At 54.4% G+C, this 17,761-nt stretch overlaps 1 protein-coding gene across 3 annotated transcripts in view; it reads right to left on the bottom strand.

The window, feature by feature from the left end:
* GRHL1 (grainyhead like transcription factor 1) overlaps positions 1-17,761 on the bottom strand; it is a 48,283-nt gene that overhangs the window by 19,781 nt on the left and 10,741 nt on the right. For all 3 annotated transcript variants that reach the window (XM_047782665.1, XM_047782664.1, XM_047782666.1), the window contains exons 6-8: positions 16,877-17,033; positions 16,587-16,698; positions 15,149-15,243 (exon numbers count right to left, since the gene is read on the bottom strand). In XM_047782665.1, the coding sequence (XP_047638621.1) occupies positions 15,149-15,243; positions 16,587-16,698; positions 16,877-17,033 (364 nt within the window). The remainder of the gene's footprint in view (positions 1-15,148; positions 15,244-16,586; positions 16,699-16,876; positions 17,034-17,761) is intronic.

The raw sequence follows: 17,761 nt of genomic DNA on the forward strand, positions 1-17,761 counted from the left end.
TGGAGCCTTCGGAGAGACGTGAACGCCCCTCGCCGCTACTCAGGATTCTCTGCGAGGCGTTCTGTTCATCTAGGTCTCATGTCAAGTCTTTCCAGACGGGGCGGGTCTCCACCTCTATTAGAGACCCTTGCCAGCATCTAAAAGCGCCACCTCGTCTAGACAGACGCGCAAACCCAGCAGTGAGGAGTGGCAAGACGTGTGCGGTCCAGGCCCGGGGACGGGAGGTCCAAGGAGAAAAACAGGGGGGACAAGAACAAGCCGGACACTCGCAGGACACGCTGGCCCGGAGGGGGACACGCGCGCACCGTGCTTACAGCTGGCAAGGCTTGCGAGGTCTGTTCCAGCCGGAGTAAGGGGGCCCGCAGGAAGGGCTTTGCTCCGAAAAGCAGCACGTCTAAGTTCTGGTCCCAGCCCGGGTCACCGGGGAAGGTTCGCCTCGTGTGGACAAAATGAATGCTCATCAGGCCGTTCGCACCGGGCAGAGGCCACTTTAGAAGGAGATCACGGGACAACCCGGTATCGCCTCCAGAGAGAGGGTGGGAAAGGGAGGAAGAGAAAGACGGGTCACCTCACGGGCAGCTCCTCTAACCACAGGTGCGTGTACGCACACTCGTGCACACGCACACGTACACACGCACACACACGTTCTCAAGTCTGAGAGGAGGCTCCTTCTCGGAATGATGTAAAGAGCTTTAGGAACTCAAACGATGCCCTCTCTCTATTTTCATGCTTCCTCGCCACTGATTTGGAGGAAATGTTTGATTTCATTCAAGCAATCGGAACATAAACCTCCAAAGATGAGCAATTACTGTTCCCACCCAAAACCACTAGACAGAAAGAAACTAACCACAAAAAAACAAAACAAAAACCTCGCTAAGCAGGTGGGAGACGCTCAGCAAGATTCCTCTTTAAATGTCCAGCCCGTTTTTCTAAGACGGTTCCTCATTCTTGGCCAGGAATTCATGCACTCCGAGCTCTGCGAGAGATTTCATTTTGTTTGCACACCTCCGTTTGGAAACGCGAAGAAAAGAACAAAACGCAGATGCGCATCGTCAGAGGATGAGCCTGTACGGATCGGGCGAGCGCGGAACCCCGGAGACAGCAGACCGAGAGCTCGTTTGCGGCGCTTCTCCCTGGAGCCACGACGCGGCCCACAGGCCTGTTCACCCCGCTGGCTCCTCCTCAGGTGGAAAAACAAAGAAAACAAGACGGAAGGAAAACCAGGACACGCTCAAAACACAGGCGGCCATCGCGCTTCATCTCCCAGCCAGCACAGCAAGAGCAGCCAGGAACCAATTTCGTGGAGCCCCCCAACATATCTCCGCCAACCTACCTGCCCCTGGGGACTTTCCTTCCCATCAATACCACAAACCAGGGAGTTCCCATCATGGCGCAGTGGAAACAAATCCGACCAGGAACCAAGAGGTTGCGGGTTCGATCCCTGGCCCCGCTCAATGGGTTAAGGATCCGGCGTGGCTGTGGCTGTGGTGTCGGCCGGCGGCTGTAGCTCCGATTGGACCCCTAGCCTGGGAACCTCCCTATGCCGCAGGTGCAGGCCTAAAAAGCCAAAACAATAAAAAAGAAATAATAATACCACAAACCAAGGCCCAATTCCAGTAAAACCTCTAGACTAGAGGGAGGAGTCGGGCATGTGGCTTTAACAAGTGCATTTCACCCATGGGGAGAAATCATAGGAGCATTTTTCACCCACCTAATTCACAGAAAGACAGCACTGACAAAGCGCTCAGAATTCCTCAGGCAGAAGTCGCAACAACTATAAGCAGTGGAGTCAGAAGCCAAGTGACGAAACCAACTTACTTAAATGTACTGTATTAGGGTAATTTTCACGAACAAAAAGGCTGTTCCTTTTTGCAGATTTACCACAAGAGGAATACTTGTTCCGTATTATCATTCACGTTCAAGAAAGGAAACTGACATCAAAATAAGAGGCTTCATTTTCTTCCCGCTGAGAGATTTAGGTGGAATCTTACACAGTATTTTAACACTGTTGTTATAATGCGTCAAACACTTGACCTTCAATATATGGTTTTCTCAATGAGGGGATGAAACATTTTACACACAAACAAAAAAACGAAGTTCCTGTTGTGGTTCAGCAGAAATGAACCGGACTGGTACCCATGCGGATTCGGGTTCGAGCCCTGACCCTGCCAGCGCGTTAAGGACCCAGTGTTGCCATGAGCTGTGGGCTAGGTCACAGATGTGGCTCAGATCTGGAGGTGCTGTGGCTGTGGTGTAGGCTGGCAGGTACAGCTCCGATTTGACCCCTGGCCTGGGACGCTCCATGTGCCGCGGGTGCGGCCCTAAAAGACAAAAATAAAATTTTTGTAAATAAAATAAAAAGCTTCTTCCAGTGTTGAGTATACTTCTTGTGATTCTCCAAATGCCTATTACTACGACATGCGGCTGCACTGAAAGCTGGTCATGAGACCCCGAAACACCAGGGGTAGAGAGAAATCCACCCATCATTCCAAATCCTACCTTAGGAAGTTTTGAATCCTCACAGAACTGTAAATACCCACAACCGTGGCCCTCTACAAAATCAATAAAAACACTCGATAACAAAAGAGCTCATGCAAATGTACACAAATGAACCCTTCTTTCTTCCAGCTGGAAGCGGGGGCCCTCTACACAATCAAAAGGCTACAAGCCGGGCGACAGCATGGAAAGGGAGCAGGACCGCTTCCCTGACGTCAGGCACTGGCCCGACACCAGTATCGCCACAGACGCAATCATTCATTCTTACACCACAGTTTCCCATCACTCACCACTGTCTGCGTGATGGACTAAATTCTCAGCACTCACACACGGCACGCGACACACCCCACCCTGCCGGCCCCAATTCCTACCACCTACAGCAGTGTTTCTCAAAGGAGAATAATACAGGCATCCTTTTTCAAAGAGAAAGAAAGCGGCCGAACCCACAAAAACATATCCAGATCCTAGTGTGAGAAATACTACTCTAGGAGTTCCCATCGTGGCTCAGTGGTCAACGAATCCGACTAGGAACCATGAGGTTGCGGGTTCGATCCCTGGCCTCGCTCAGTGGGTGAAGGATCCATCTTTGCTGTGAGCTGTGGTGTAGGCTGGCGGCTTCAGCTCTAATTAGACCCCTAGCCTGGGAACCTTCATATGCCGCGGGCATGGCCCTAAAATGACAAAAAAAACAAAAAAAGAAATACGACTCTAGTCAAACAGCCACATAACGTTGGCTCACACAGCACTGGCCTTTATCGGGCTCCAAGCTAGCACCTGAGCATAAACATCAGCAAGGAAACCTGCCAGCAAGTGGCAACCAGAATATACATGTGATTTTTAAAAGTCTTATCACTGAATTGAAAACAATATGAAAACTCTCGAAGAAACTCTACGCCCTTGGTCCACACTTGGTCCACAGACGCCAAGGGTCTGAGACGACCTGCTGGCGGGGCGAGGGCATGACGGGGCCTCGGGATCCGGGCCCTGCCTCCTGCCCAGATGTCCAGCTCCCCTTTAGCTCTGCGCGGACACAGCTGGGGTTCACAGGGTCGCGTGCGCGGGGGGCTCTGGGTGCTTGGCTAGGGCTTCCCATCCCCGAGGAGTCACTCGGGGGTCACCTCAAGGAAGTGTCTCTGATTCTCCTTTTCTAAAGTGCCTTTTTTGTGTATCTTTTTTTTTTTTTTCCCCCTAGGGCCGCACCCACAGCACATGGAGGTTCCCAGGCTAGGGGTCTTATCGGAGCAGTAGCCACAGCCACGCGGGATCCGAGCCGCATCTGCGACCCACACCACAGCTCACGGCAGCGCCGGATTCTAAAGGAACTTCTATTCTTCATGTTTACGTCTGTCCCTGCAGGTGCCACAGCGGCCACCTCCTCCACTGCATTTTGAATTTCCTGAGAAGGGGGCCGTGTCCTGCTCACCTGCAGATTCCCAAAACACCCTGGCAGTGCCTGGCCGCTGAGAAACACAGGTTCGCTGAATGAATGAGCCCAAACTCCAGCCACACGAAAACGCATGCTGCCGCGACATCCGAGTTCCGTCTGTCGACTCCTACCACAGTGGGCCTGACTCCTCGGCCCTCAAAACCCCCCATGCAATTGGCCCTATTCTGACCCCACTTCCCAGATGAGGCCCAGAGGTTGGATACTGTGTTGCCCAAGTTCACGGGTTACTTACGTTCACATCTTTCCTCCACGCAGACCTGGACACCTCAGTCACCCGGGTGAAGCCCAGACATCGGCCTCAGCAGCTTCGCTCTTTTTCTTTTTCTTGGTAGGGCCGCGCCCGCAGCACATGGAGGTTCCCAGGCTCAGGGTGGACTTGGAGCTGCAGCTGCCGGCCTACGCCTCAGCCACGCCAGATCCGTGCCATGTTTGCAACCTACACCACAGCTCAGAGCAACACCGGATCCTTCACCCACGGAGCGACACCAGGGATCGAACCTGTATCCTCATGGATACTAGTCGAGTTTGCTATCGCGGAGCCACAACGGGAACTCTCCCAGTAGTTTTACACACAGGGGACATTAAAGAAGCATTTGTTGAATAAGTAATTAGGGTGGCCGCATGTACCCCTCGATCTGGAAAAGACCATGGCAGTGAGAGGCTCACTGATGCACCTGCAGAGACCGCCGTGCTAAGTGCCAGGGCACGGGCAGGTCCCCGCGGCGAGCCACGGGGGAATATTCTGCATCCATTCCCTTTTGTACTTCGAGACGTCAGCGACAGTGACCAGCCTTCCTTTACAGGAATGTCAGGCACCTAACAGTCTGTATTTGATCATTAAGCTTGCCATCCTTTCACTCGTAGCTTCGGGTCGTACGGACGGCGGGGTGGGGGGTGGGGGGGTGCAAGCTTCAAGTTTTGCAAAAGACAAGTCCCAACCCTGTTCCCTGCACCCCAGACACCAGGACCTCAAGGCATCAAAATGCCTGCGTGGACGAAGCTGTTCCAGGCGCCTCTTTCCCACTTAAATTCACAACAGCTACTCTGTGGAGGAAAAAAGGTCCAAAGAGCCTTTGTGGAATATTCCACAGCCGCAACCTCCCAAAGCCGGTGGCCAGTGTCATCTCTTCCATGAAGCCTTCGACTCTCAGAGCTGGAAGCACCGCTTTTCCTGGAACTCTCAGGCGCATTTTTATTTTTATTTTATTTATTTATTTATTTATTTTGTCTTTTTGCTATTTCTTGGGCCGCTCCCGAGGCATATGGAGGTTCCCAGGCTAGGGGTCGAATTGGAGCTGCAGCCACCGGCCCACGCCAGAGCCACAGTAACGCGGGATCCGAGCCGCGTCTGCAACCTACACCACAGCTCACGGCAATACCGGGTCGTTAACCCACTGAGCAAGGGCAGGGACCGAACCCGCAACCTCATGGTTCCTAGTCGGATTCGTTAACCACTGCGCCACGACGGGAACTCCTCAGGTGCATTTTTAAACCTCACTTGTGACCGGTATCGCCCCCCAGAGTGTCACCTCTTCTAAGGACAGCCTGGATGCCCGCGTTGCTCTTCACTCCCTCGCGCGCTTGCGGGGAGCAGCACCGTCGCTAGTGCGCTGAAGGAGTGAACAGCTGAGAAAGCCAACGCTCTGCAGCGGGCCTTCCAGGCGGTTCTTCCACGAGGTAGCAACACGGCATCTGCCTTGCGCAGAATTTCCTGGGAGGACGTTAGAAATGAACTGAATTGATCGATAATGACAGGAAAAAATTTTCAAGGGAGAATGGTGTTCTGTCCTCTTAAGACAGATGATATACACCGGGCTCTTGGAAGCGTCAGCACACAGGGCCGCGAGCACGCCTGACCACCTGTGGCAACCTCACACGCGGTCACTGGTGTACCCTGTGTCCAGTGAGACAGTTCAAGTGAGTTCTAACTGCCTGGTAAACACGTGCAAGAGAAAAGAAAAGAGATGGGAGTTCCTATCGTGGCTCAGCAGTTAATGAGCCAGACTAGTATCCCTGAGGACACGGGTTCAATCCCTGGCCTCGCTCAGTGGGTTAAGGATCCCGCACGGCTGTGGCTGTGGTGTCGGCCGGCAGCTGTGGCTCCGATTCTACCCCTAGCCTGGGAACCTCCATATGCCGCAGGTGCGGCCCTAAAAAGACAAAAAAGAAAAGAGATCTAATAGAAGGAGGAAAGGAAGAATGGGCGGATGTCATTACGAAGACGCTTCAGCAAGTTGGGAACTTGTTCCACGTACACGGCGAACGTCCCGCAAACATCTCCCTTTAACACGAGCATCCCGCGGTTCGGAATCTGGAGACTCGACAGCTTCCAACCCAAGAGAGACAGCGTCCAGCTGCGGCCGAGAGCCCGTCAGTGAACGACACACGGCAAACAGACCACGAAGCCAAAGGAGGCCTGTGCCTCCTGCTCCCCGTTCACGCTCTTGAACCCACAAGGACACAGAAAGCCTGAGGAGTACCTGGTGCCTTCCTGGGGAAGCAGGAAAGCGGAACACGGTCACTCCCAGGCGGCTGCGGGCAGCAGGTTCTTTTCTGACCACGAGGCAGGAAGGGAAAGGTCCCGATATTCCAAATCAAACAGGAGCCTGTGCCAAGGTCCCACCTGACTTCCTGTAAGTCAGGCTCGGCCCCGTTAGACGGCGGCGGCCCAGGTACAGTCGCCGCTGCCTCTGGGGGCATCTGTCACTTTCCCTGTTCTCCTGTCAGACTCCCACTTAGGCCAACAAAGAGGTCATGTGCACAACCTCTTTCCTGGACTGTAACTGATCCATTACACTGAAAGGAGAAACCCTAGAACAAATCTGAATTTACCCCTCCTCCCTATCAGCCAACAAGACCGCTCTCAAACATGTCCTAGTAGCTTTTCTGAGTTAGAAACTCCTGACAATGGAAACCACAACGGGAGGTCAGTGCCAGTGTCTTCTCGCCCCAGGTCCAAGAGCACTAATTAAAGGGAATAAAATCACCATTTTCCTGGTATGTTCACATGCAGTTATGTCAGCTGAATCCGATGCAGCAGGAGACACTGCAAAGGAAGGAAAGAAACCAAGACCCGAGTCTGAAGTCTAATTAGACGGCAATGCTTACTCAGCACTACACGGCAGACCCTTTAAACATTTTTTCTATTATAGCTGACTTACCACGTTCTACCAGTTTCTGCTGTATACAGCAGAACCTTAATCAACATTCCTGGAGTTCCAGTCGTGGCACAGTGGTTAACGAATCTGACTAGGAACCATGAGGTTGCGGGTTCGATCCCTGGCCTTGCTCAGTGGGTTAAGGATCCAGCACTGCCGTGACCTGTGGTGTAGGTTGCAGACACGGCTCAGATCCCATGTTGCTGTGGCTGTGGCGTAGGCCGGCAGCTACAGCTCCAATTAGACCCCCAGCCTGGGAACCTCCATATGCCGAGGAAGCGGCCCTAAAAAAGGCAAAAAAAAACAAAAACAAAAACAAAAAACCCAAAACAAACAAAATTCCTACCTCCAAAAGCCAAAAAAAAAAAAAAAAAAAAAACCAAACCCAAATCAAACAAACTGTGATTATCTTAGTTCTGTATGAGCCTCGTCTTTCCCCTACGAACTCCCGGGAGGCAGGCCTCATGCACTGATGAAGCCCGGGAAGGTATCGGAGACCCAGGCACAGACTCAGAGGCGGAACCCGACTCCACCACTGACTCAGCGGCTGATCCCAGGAAAGTCGCTTCCCCTCTGCTGGGGATGGGAGGTGATTCGAAAACCCCATGACAGAGTGACAGTGGCATGAAGCGAACGCCTGCCAACGGGCAACGGCGACGTGCGTTCTTTCTCAGACGATCAAGCTGGAAGGCGGGGGCGGCGAGGGCGTGGGCAGAGGGGAGCGCCGCCCTGAGATCTTCTCACACCAAGTGGGGCGTTGCCCTGAGGAAATAACAAGGAGCCAGTCCAGCCACCAGCCTTCCTGCTGCCACGGCGCTGCCGCCCACACCGCCCGCACGATGGCTTTGGTCTCTGCGTGGATGGCAGGGAGCCGGGGACAAAGGCCCCGGGAGAGATGGGGACACTCTGGAGGACCTGCCTCCACCTACTCTCTGCCGCATCCTGCCAGCGGCACCTGGGGAACTTAGGGACACTTGGCAGATACGGTGCTCTGGCACCTCTTGTCCCAAATAAGGAGAATGTTTGTTTGCAATACGCAGATGGGGACGCAGATGTGACACCAGGAAAACACAGACCTCCTTCCAGCGTCTCCCGGCCCAGGACAGGGGGCGCGGGGGGTCACAAGGGGACGACCTGGCGGGCGTGCTGACTTCCAGTCAAAACGTCCAATTAGATACTGTGACCTTTCAGAAACAGCTCCAGAAAAAGTCCCAACTGAGTACGGAAGGCAGGGCGCGCTCGCGCTGCCCGCAGGACTTGGAGTCTTGTGTGAAGCGCTGCCCTTTCACACGGAAACCTCACTGCCCGGGTGGACTTGACCACAGCTAAGGACGTCTGGTCGGGGTCAGGGCTCTCTGGTCCGGCTTACAGGGGGCCACTCCGGCAGCAAGGACAGAAAACCACTCCAAAAGGAGACCCCAGGAAGGCCCCGGGAGAAGGACAGTTCATGGGACAAACTGTCAAAGAAGAAAGTTCTAGAGAGAGGCTGACTGTTTCATGACCGTGGCAGCAGGGTAGTGGGGGAAGGGGAAAAATCTGACCGACCAAAAAAAGAATAAAAAACACGTTGAAGTGGCAGCACAAGGGGTGACCGCCTGACTAGACGTGGTGCCTCAAACCCGTGTCACTAGGCGCAGGTTCCGCCGCCCAACGGAGACGCTCCTCCGCTGCCAAGTGTCCTGCGGGTCCAACGGAAAACAGCCCGCCTCGGGCCTGCACGCGGCACACGTGGGCGACTGTCACCGCCAGCTCTGCGGTCCCCCGCATGCAGCGCCTGTCATTTCCTTCGGGGAAGGACCTCCCGCCCAGACACCGGCGGACCCGCAGGACGCTTCCGGCCCGGAGCCCCAGAGCCCTGGCTCCTCAACGAGAAACCTGAGGAGGCGCAGGGAGAAGCCTCCTCCTCGTGATCAGACCCAGAGCCCTTTCTCCAGGGCGGCTGCCCACGGCCAAGCACGCGCCCTCGGCTCCCGCTAATCACAGGCGTTCTCCCAAGTTCCAATCCAGAAAGACTTCCTGGCATCAAACCCTTTCGCTCAAGACCCTTTGTTCCCTGTAGACGAACGTGACCATCTTGCTGGCGCCAAAACGACTCTTCTTCCCTCTGACAAGTAGGGGAAGGACACCCACAGGAGGACAGCCCTGGAGTCGAAAGGAGGTCAGCGCAGAAGCCTCCTGGGCCACCTTGCGTCTCCCTGGAGTCTGAGGACAGGACCCCCGGGGGTGGGGAGGCGGTGGCCAGGTCGGCGGAGTCAGCCTGCACCTGTCTGGTCTCTAGCGTCTCTTCCCTTCGTTTGAAAAGTAACCACGCTGCCTGGCTTCCTTTTCGACGTAGGCCAGGGAGGATACGCCTGCGTTTAGACCTCCTGCCCACACTTAATGGCAACGGCAAGCAAGACGTTTGACTCACCTGCCTCCTCCCATTCACATTGGAAATTTAAAGTTGAGAAACAAACCAAACCTGTCCCTGCTTCATGCAACCAAACTGGCAACGCCTTCTTTTACTGGAGCCCTTGACTGATGCTTCACCAGAATGGAATTCCTATAAATGTGAGCAATACACTCAGTGCAAACAAATTAAAAATTACTCTCACAATGAATTCCAAATATTATGCTTAGACAAAACAACAAACTGTCATTAAACTCATAAACCCGAAGCCCGCAAGCACTCACTCAACGTCTGAAGTTCCAGTTCCTGGGATGGTCACACCACCCCCGCCTCAATCCCTCGACTCAACTCTGCGACAGGAGCTCCATACACTTGGCTGAGACAGGAGACCACGGGGAGACGCCAGGGCTCCGACCCAAGCGACCCAAGCCAGGCGCTCGCGCTAAAGCCCCTGGGTGTTCCTGTCGCCTCCACTTTCTACTTTAATCCTCTTTCTTGTGTAACACGAGCCTCTCCACGACATACAAAACGTTCGGTCCGAGGGGCGATCCTGCAGAACAATCCCCCTCGGAGCCGATGGATGATAATGAAAAGCGCGGAGTCCTCCCACTGCGAGCTGTGTGTCCCAGTGCGTGGAGCCACGCTGCTCCCAGGGTGTCCTCGCCCTTCCCACAGGCCAAGGCACCGCACTGACGGCGCGGTGGGTGAGGGAACAGAACCGGGAAGAGACACGAGTGCACGGACACTGGTTCTCTCGCCCCAGAGCCCAGAGGCTGCCACGAGGAAAAGACGCAGGTGCACCTGCCGGCGAGAACGCTGATCACACCGCAGCGCCTCCTGCTGCAGGTCTGACCAAGGCACCAGAAAGCACGCGGGGTCCACAACCACACCGCCTGCCAAACACCCAAATCCTTAAGCCACAGACGTGTCATCCAATAAACGAACTCAGGCTCCACACGGAGCGCCTGCCCTGAGACGGCTCACTCCCGCGGGAGCCTGGTGCTGGTCTGCAGGCACGTTCTCTGCTGTTAATGTTTAAAAAACAAAACGTGCGCATCCAAAGGCAGCTGTACCCCGACCCACCATCCAGGAAGGACTCAGGTCACCTCTGGGAAAGACGTGTTCGATAGTTTGCACCCCTGGGGTTTCATCACATCTTTGGAAGGTTGGCTTCATGTGCACGAGGTCGCAGCCGTGTTCGGAGCAGCAAGGACACCGTGCGCCCCGCTCTCACTGTACCTGTGTTCCTGGTTCCCTACTGTGCGCTTGGCGACACCAACTGGTCCCTACGCCCTCAGCGGACTCCCCTTCCACTGGCGTTCGCCTGGCCCACGGGGCTCCCTCACAGCTGGCGGCCCCGTCTTCAGCGGAGGCCATGCAGCTGTTTTTTGGTTTCTACCTTCCACTCCTTTGCAGATACACCTCACTCACCCAACCACCAGTGTCAAGTCTCCCCTGTAACAGGGGTGCTCTCCTGCTAGAGGGATTCAGAGCGACTCCATCCTGCTGCTCTATGAACGAGGACTTTTCAGTATCCTCCCCTGTCAGCAGCACTTTCCGTCCATTTCAAGGGGCAGTCTTGCCTCCCCCCACCCCGTGACCTCGTTCCCATGACCGAGCGGCAGGTGTATTTCTGACTGGAGGACTAAGTGCTTCCTCCTGGGTACTGAGCACCAGCACTGCCTGGGTAAAAAGTGCGAACCCAGGGGAGGCATCTCAGCACAGTGCCTGGCATCACACTGGCATTCCAAGGACTAAACTCTCTCTCCCTGACTTCCTTTTCTTCTATTTATTTTAGCTCCTCAGGGTCTGAGAGGCCCTTGCTTCATATCGCCCACCAAACGTCACGCTGTTGTAAACACCCTTGGATTTACAATCTAAGCAAAAAAATTAAGCCCTAGGCCCTGGAGTGGAGCCTATTCAGAAGTACTCACTTGGTTCTGGAAATACTGAGACTAGAGCAGAAGCGATAGCCCAACCTCTAAGTTACTTGTGTCTCCAAAGTTTATCTGTACAAGCTTCCTCTCCTTAGAAACAGGACGTTACAGCCTTAGCATGTCAGGCCACGAAAGCCTACTTAACCCACAGGACAACCGACCTCCAACACCGGTGTCTCGGGGCAGCTCTAGCACAGGCCATGGGCACAGCCAGCGCGTGGATGTTTGCTGGACAGCGCCCTGAACGCCTGCAGGTGGGGGCAAGGTGCGCAGCTGGCCCGGGACGAGATCTTTGCATTGTCCAAGTCCGTGTTTACCTCCCCCTCCCCATCTCCTAACCCTCTCTCCCCAGCTGACTGGTGTCGCCCTCCAGCAAATTCTGAACGTCAGCATCTCACCAGCGCGCCACCTTCCAGTGTCGCAAAGGAAACTGCTGCTTCTCACTGCCAGAAGGACCTCAAGCAACTGATCTCAGCCGTGAACCAGGAGGGAAGAAATCGACTGGCTTCTCAATGAGATGGGAGTGTCAGGAACCTGAATTGTCTGTGGATTTCTGACCCTTGAAAAGATGCCCGACTACCCAAACAAACCTAATTTTGTGAGGAGTACGGCAAAATGAATGAAATAAATCAATACAATGGAGCTATCAGGGCCACTGGGGGGACCCATCTAAGAAATTTTTGCTTTCCAAGGCAGCTTTCTTCTCCCCTGCTGCTGTAAAACCTAATGATTTTTCTTTTACAAGTTTCATACCGGCTTCAAGTTTCCATGGTAACAACAAGTATGCGATTATTCGGATACGTGGAGTGTTTATAGGGACAGGATGATTCTGGCCTGGACGGCGCTTTTCCCAAATGGGAACATGAGCCAGGTGTTCAAGATTCAACCCGAGGAGTTCCCGTCGTGGCACAGTGGTTAACGAATCCGACTAGGAGCCGTGAGGTTGCGGGTTCGATCCCTGGCCTTGCTCAGTGGGCTAAGGCTCTGGCATTGCCATGAGCTGTGGTGTAGGTTGCAGACGCGGCTCGGATTCCACGTTGCTGTGGCTCTGGCGTAGGCCAGGGGCTACAGCTCTAATTAGACCCCTAGCCTGGGAATCTCCATATGCCGCAGAAGCGGCCCCAGAAAAGGCAAAAAGACAGAAAAAAAAGACGAGATTCAACCTGAGATGTCCTAAAAGCAGTTACCTCCAGAGAGTGGCAGAAACTACAGATGAGATTCTCGTGTTGACACGGGGCTGGAATTCTGGCCTTACTCCTCCTGGCCTGGCCAAAAAGGTACATTCAATAGCTTGAAAAAACCAAAAAAGTGTGGGAAGAGGGGAGTGACGCCCACCTCCGATAATCCCTACGTCTGTGGGAGAGGAGGAGCTGGAATGAAGAATTCATACGGGTCCTCTAATCCAGAACAAGACAGTGGGATGCTCTCGGGAAAAGAAGTTCAAGAAAAATTCTATACAGGATCCTGCACGTACCTTTGTTCCCTCGAGTTGCCCTGGGGCATCAATTACGTTAAGTGTAAAACAGAAAACATCAACTTGGCCAGGGAAAGCAAAATACCCACAGACTTAATTTCAACACATACTTGAAGCGGATGCCCGATGCCAGCTTCAAAAGGCAGCAGGCTCATTAAGAAATGACACGAGCCCCATCTGGGAGCCGGCAAAGGCTTTAAAAAATCCAGTCTGTGCTGGGGGTCTGGAAGGGGGAAACGAGACTGAATCTACCTGCACCCACTCCCAATGCGCTTAAGGCTACCTAGGACCCGCCTCCAAATAAGTTTCTCCTTAAGACGAACGCGCCGAGGGCCTTCGGCGTTAAACTGGCCATTATTCCCGCCCCCCCAGCGCCCCGCCCGGAGAGTGACACATCAAACAAACAAAGCACCCGGCCTACAGGCAGGCCTTGCCGCCAAGATCGCCACGCACTGTGACAAGTGCCTATTAGTCCCGATGACGCTCCAGCAAAGAAGAGAGCTGGTCACCATGGCCTTTTTATTCTCGGGGGACACGGGGGCACAAGGAGCCAGTGCATCGAGGCGCCAAGCCCAGGTCACAGCTAAGTCAGAAGAGAGAACTCAGGGCTGAGAGGCGAGGGTCCCTCGGCGAAGGGGAGGCCTGTCCCTACTCGGACTTCGGAACGAGGCAGCGGGGGGAAGAGAACCAGCTGTTCTCACAGGCCGCGTGCACACGGAGTCCTACCATGAGATTTAATTTCCAAATAACCAGAACGACAATGCTCTAAAATGAAAAGTTTACTTGTCCTTCTACCGGCTTCTCCGTGGTGAATTCACTGTTTAATCGAGCTCCAGACCCTGAGCTCAGCAGCCCGAGGTATCTGCGTAGGATGGAGGTGGTCGGCCGGAAACCCTTGAGGCAATTACAGTGCCTAAAGCTTCCTTTACAGACTGGCGGACCCCACTCGCCACAGCCTGCACGCTTTCATTTTTGTGCCTTTTTAGGGCCACACCCGCGGCTTATGGGGGTTCCCAGGCTAGGAGTCGAATCCGAGCTGCAGCTGCCGGCCTCCACCACAGCCCAGCAACGCCAGATCCAAGCCACCCACGTCTGCAACCTACGCCCCAGCGCACCGCAACGCCGGATCCTTAACCCACTGAGCGAGGCCAGGGACGGAACCCGCAACCTCAACGTTCCTCGGCGGATTCGTTTCCACTGTGCCACTGAGGGAACTCCTCTCCTGCACTCTTGAGACACACTGTAGCCTTAGACGCCACGGCCACAAAGGGCAAGGAAAGCGACTGCAATACAAACTTAACGTGTTTTCTCAAGAATCCAGCCACGTGATTTTTAAAAGCCATCCTAGGCAGTAAAAAATTCTAAAGTACTTAGCACCAAATGCAGGGTCTTACTCCATATTGTTAAAATCCTTACTGAATAAATAAATAAAAGAGAGGCTGAGAAGGGACGAGAAGGCGGCGGTAACTTTGCGCCTGGTCCTAGATGCAGAAGAGTATTCCCGACACCACAACAGACCCTGAGGGGACCTTGTCACCAACTGCCCTCAAATGAAGGTTTCCACCGCATTGCCCGAACTCTCAATTTTTAAACTAATGCTTAATTTTTCTTAAAAGGTACCCAAAAAGTCCCCAGTACAAGTATCCAAAGACCGTCTGAGCTGGAGGCCAGCGCGCTCTTGCCCGAGCCCGAGAGTCAGGAGCCTCGCAGGAGGGTACCTGGAGGGTGGCGCCGTGGGGTCGGGCACTGCCACCAGGACAACCTGTGCTCAGGCCCTTCTGCAGACAGCCTGGCAGCTTCACGGGCGCAGCTCCAACTGCGCTCTGGGGGCAGCGCTGGGGGCGGGAGGAGATGGGCATCACCTCTGCTCTGCACAGGAGGAGACAGAGCCCCGAGAGAGAGAGAGACGGACAGACAGAGCCGGGAGCCACACTCCGGCCGAAGACGCCGCCCTCTCCGCAGCCGTGGCCTCGGGGAAAGGTGCAGCGGGGGCCGGCCGGCGGAGGAGGCGCCCGGCTCGGGACAGGCTGGGGAGACGGGCTGCTTTTCCTCCCAAGCCCTGTCCTGCTTCGAGCCCCTTGTGTCTGGGGCTGTGACCTGCCTTCCCAGCCCTGCACGCTCTCCTTACGCCTTAGCAAAGGACTGAGAAATAAAAAAAAAAAAAAATCGGGGCTCAAAGCACTAAGCTCCTCCCACTCCTGCCCAGAGAGCTGGTGCTGTCTCCGAGCTGCCAGCTCCTCCGCCTACCTTTGCTTCCTCGTTGATGTCCCAGGTGAAAGAAATGGCATTATAAGCGATCTCCTCGATGTTGCTGATGGTGTTGAAGCTTTCTTTGTAATCGGCTACACAAGCGATGGGAAAGAGAAAGAATTTGTGATTTCCAGCTTCCGGCATGAGATTATAGCAGCTCAAGGTGAGAGTCAGCTCTTCGTGGTATCACCGCTGGGTAATATTTTTTGGCCACACCTGAGGCATGTGGAAGTTCCCTGGTCAGGGATGGAACCCTCGCCACGGCAGTGACCAGAGCCTCGGCAGTGACAATGTTGGATCCTTAACCCACTGAGCCGCGAGGAAACTGCATTGATGGAAAATATAAATTCACATTTTGCTGGGTTGAAAGGAGTTCAAGAGATGAAGAAAAAGAGTAACAGAGGCAAGCTTAGATATATTTAATTTTATCCCATTGTGTAAAAATAAGGACAGTGAGGTCTAGAAAAGTTTAAATAATTGTCCCAAGGCCACAAAACTAGTCCAAGGGATCAAGCCTGGAACTCAGTTCTCTTAATTCTTCCGCGAGAGAACTTAAACATTTCCAAAGGCAGAGAAAAGAAGAGACACAGAGATTCAGAGCCATCTTGTGAAACGCACAATGCTTTTATGTGAAAACCACATACCCGCCAAGAGGAGCGGTCTTCACAAGCCACCTGACTGACCGTGGATCTGCACAGGTCTGTGCTGTGCCCCACGTGACACACCTGCGGGTCCATTTGCACACGGAAGAGACTGGCACGCAGTCGGGCGCGTTAATGGGGGAGGACCGTGCGACGGCACCTCGGCAGGATTTTCCTTCCCTCGTTTTTTTTCCTCCACCTTATCATCATCTCCAGATAATCAGAATCTCTTAAAAACGACGTTACCCCTCAAAAAAAAAGTGTCACCCTGGAGTTCCTGTTGCGGCAAAGCGGGTTAAGGACCTGATGTTGTTTCTGGGAGGATGTGGGTTCAATCCCTGGCCTTGCTCAGTGGGTTAAGGATCTGGCGTTGCTGCAAGCTACAGCGTATGTCACAGATGTGGCTTGGATCCCTCGTTGCTGTGGCTGCACATAGACCGGTGGCGACAGCTCTCTTTCGACCCCTAGCCCTGGGACCTGCCATATGCCACGGGTGTGGCCCTAAAGAGGGGGAAAAAATGTGTCGCTTGAAAAGCAGGACACTTGATGTGAACTGGCTCTACAGCCCCTGGCCCCAGGGTCACATGGGGAGCCACTGCACGCGGCCCGTATCCTCATGAGGGAAGTAAGATTGAGAGCCCTGATTCCAGGAGGCCAAGGACAGGGCTGGGAACACATCAGGGGCTGGCACAAAAATTCAAATGCGTTCGGCAGGAAGCGGACGGCTGCCAAAAATAATTGGATGGAGAACACGGGATGCCTGCAGCCCGGGAACCGAGCGGCCGGGCCCTTACCTATGTCAATGCACCTTTGTTTGGCCGTGTGCTGCCGCGAGTGCCAGTACTTCCAGTGCCGCAACTGGTCCTCTCGGCTTTTGTCCTCGGCAAAAACCACCATGACGACACTCTACGAGAGAGGGGGGCCGCGGAGCCATGTGAGGACGCGGGGGCGGGGGCCGCAGGGAACCCTGCCGGGGTTTCGCCTTTGCCGGGAGGGCCTCCCTCGGGGCGGGGGGGGGCCTCCGCCCTGGGGCGAGGCGGCTCTGCCCAGCTCCCCCGACGGCAGGACGGGCGGCAGGACTCACCCGGACTTTGCTGATGGGGTGGTGGATCCCCTCGCTGCTGCTCACTTCCTTCAAGGTCACGGGGTAGAACTGGCCCTTGTTCAGGTAGGTCATGGTGCAGTCTCCCGGCTTCTGTCGCAGCGACTTGGAGGCTTCCAGGGTATACTCGAAGTTGTTCCTAAAGAACAAAACAGGGTCACGACGCCCTAATCCGGGCTCTCGGGAGCTTCCCACACCATGCGTGCGCGCCAACCTGAAAGGCTTCCGTGTGGACGGAGGCAAAGAGACAGCCGACTGCCCACGTCGTGTTATTAACAGCATCTGCTGCTTTTCCCAAAATACACAGAATCTCAAAGAGCCCCCAGTGCTCAGAGGTCTCAGATGCGGGCCTACCAAGTGCCCGGCTAGAAATTCTCTGAAGTGACGTTAACAACGGAGAGTCTGGAGGCGAAGGAGGCTGAAGACATGGATGAGCCAAAGGGCTCTGGAAGAGGACTCCCGGGACGGGCTGCCGAGCTGGTATTTGCCCTGCGAAGGCTGCAAACGGCAGGCGGGGAGGCCTCTGATTACCTGGGAGTTGGCCAGCAGAAACAGCCCTGTTTGAAACTGTTTTTGCTCATCAGTTATCATCCCCAGATGGCATTCGACAGTCTTCGACCGTTTCTATGGTCTTACAGTCCGGGTATTCATCCCCCAAGGCTGCTTCATGAGGCCAGGGGCTGGCGAATGACACTTACTTTTATAAATAAAGTTTTATTGGAACGCAGCCATGCCCTCTGATCACACATGCTCTGTGGCTGCTTTCGTGCCACAGTGACAGAGCGGGGCAGAGCCGGGCAGTTGCGACAGAGGCTGTGTGGCCCGCAGAGCCGAAAATATTTCCTATCTGATCTTTTACAGAGTTTG

Source organism: Phacochoerus africanus, chromosome 5 (genome assembly GCF_016906955.1).
Source record: "Phacochoerus africanus isolate WHEZ1 chromosome 5, ROS_Pafr_v1, whole genome shotgun sequence".
Taxonomy (NCBI): domain Eukaryota; kingdom Metazoa; phylum Chordata; class Mammalia; order Artiodactyla; family Suidae; genus Phacochoerus; species Phacochoerus africanus.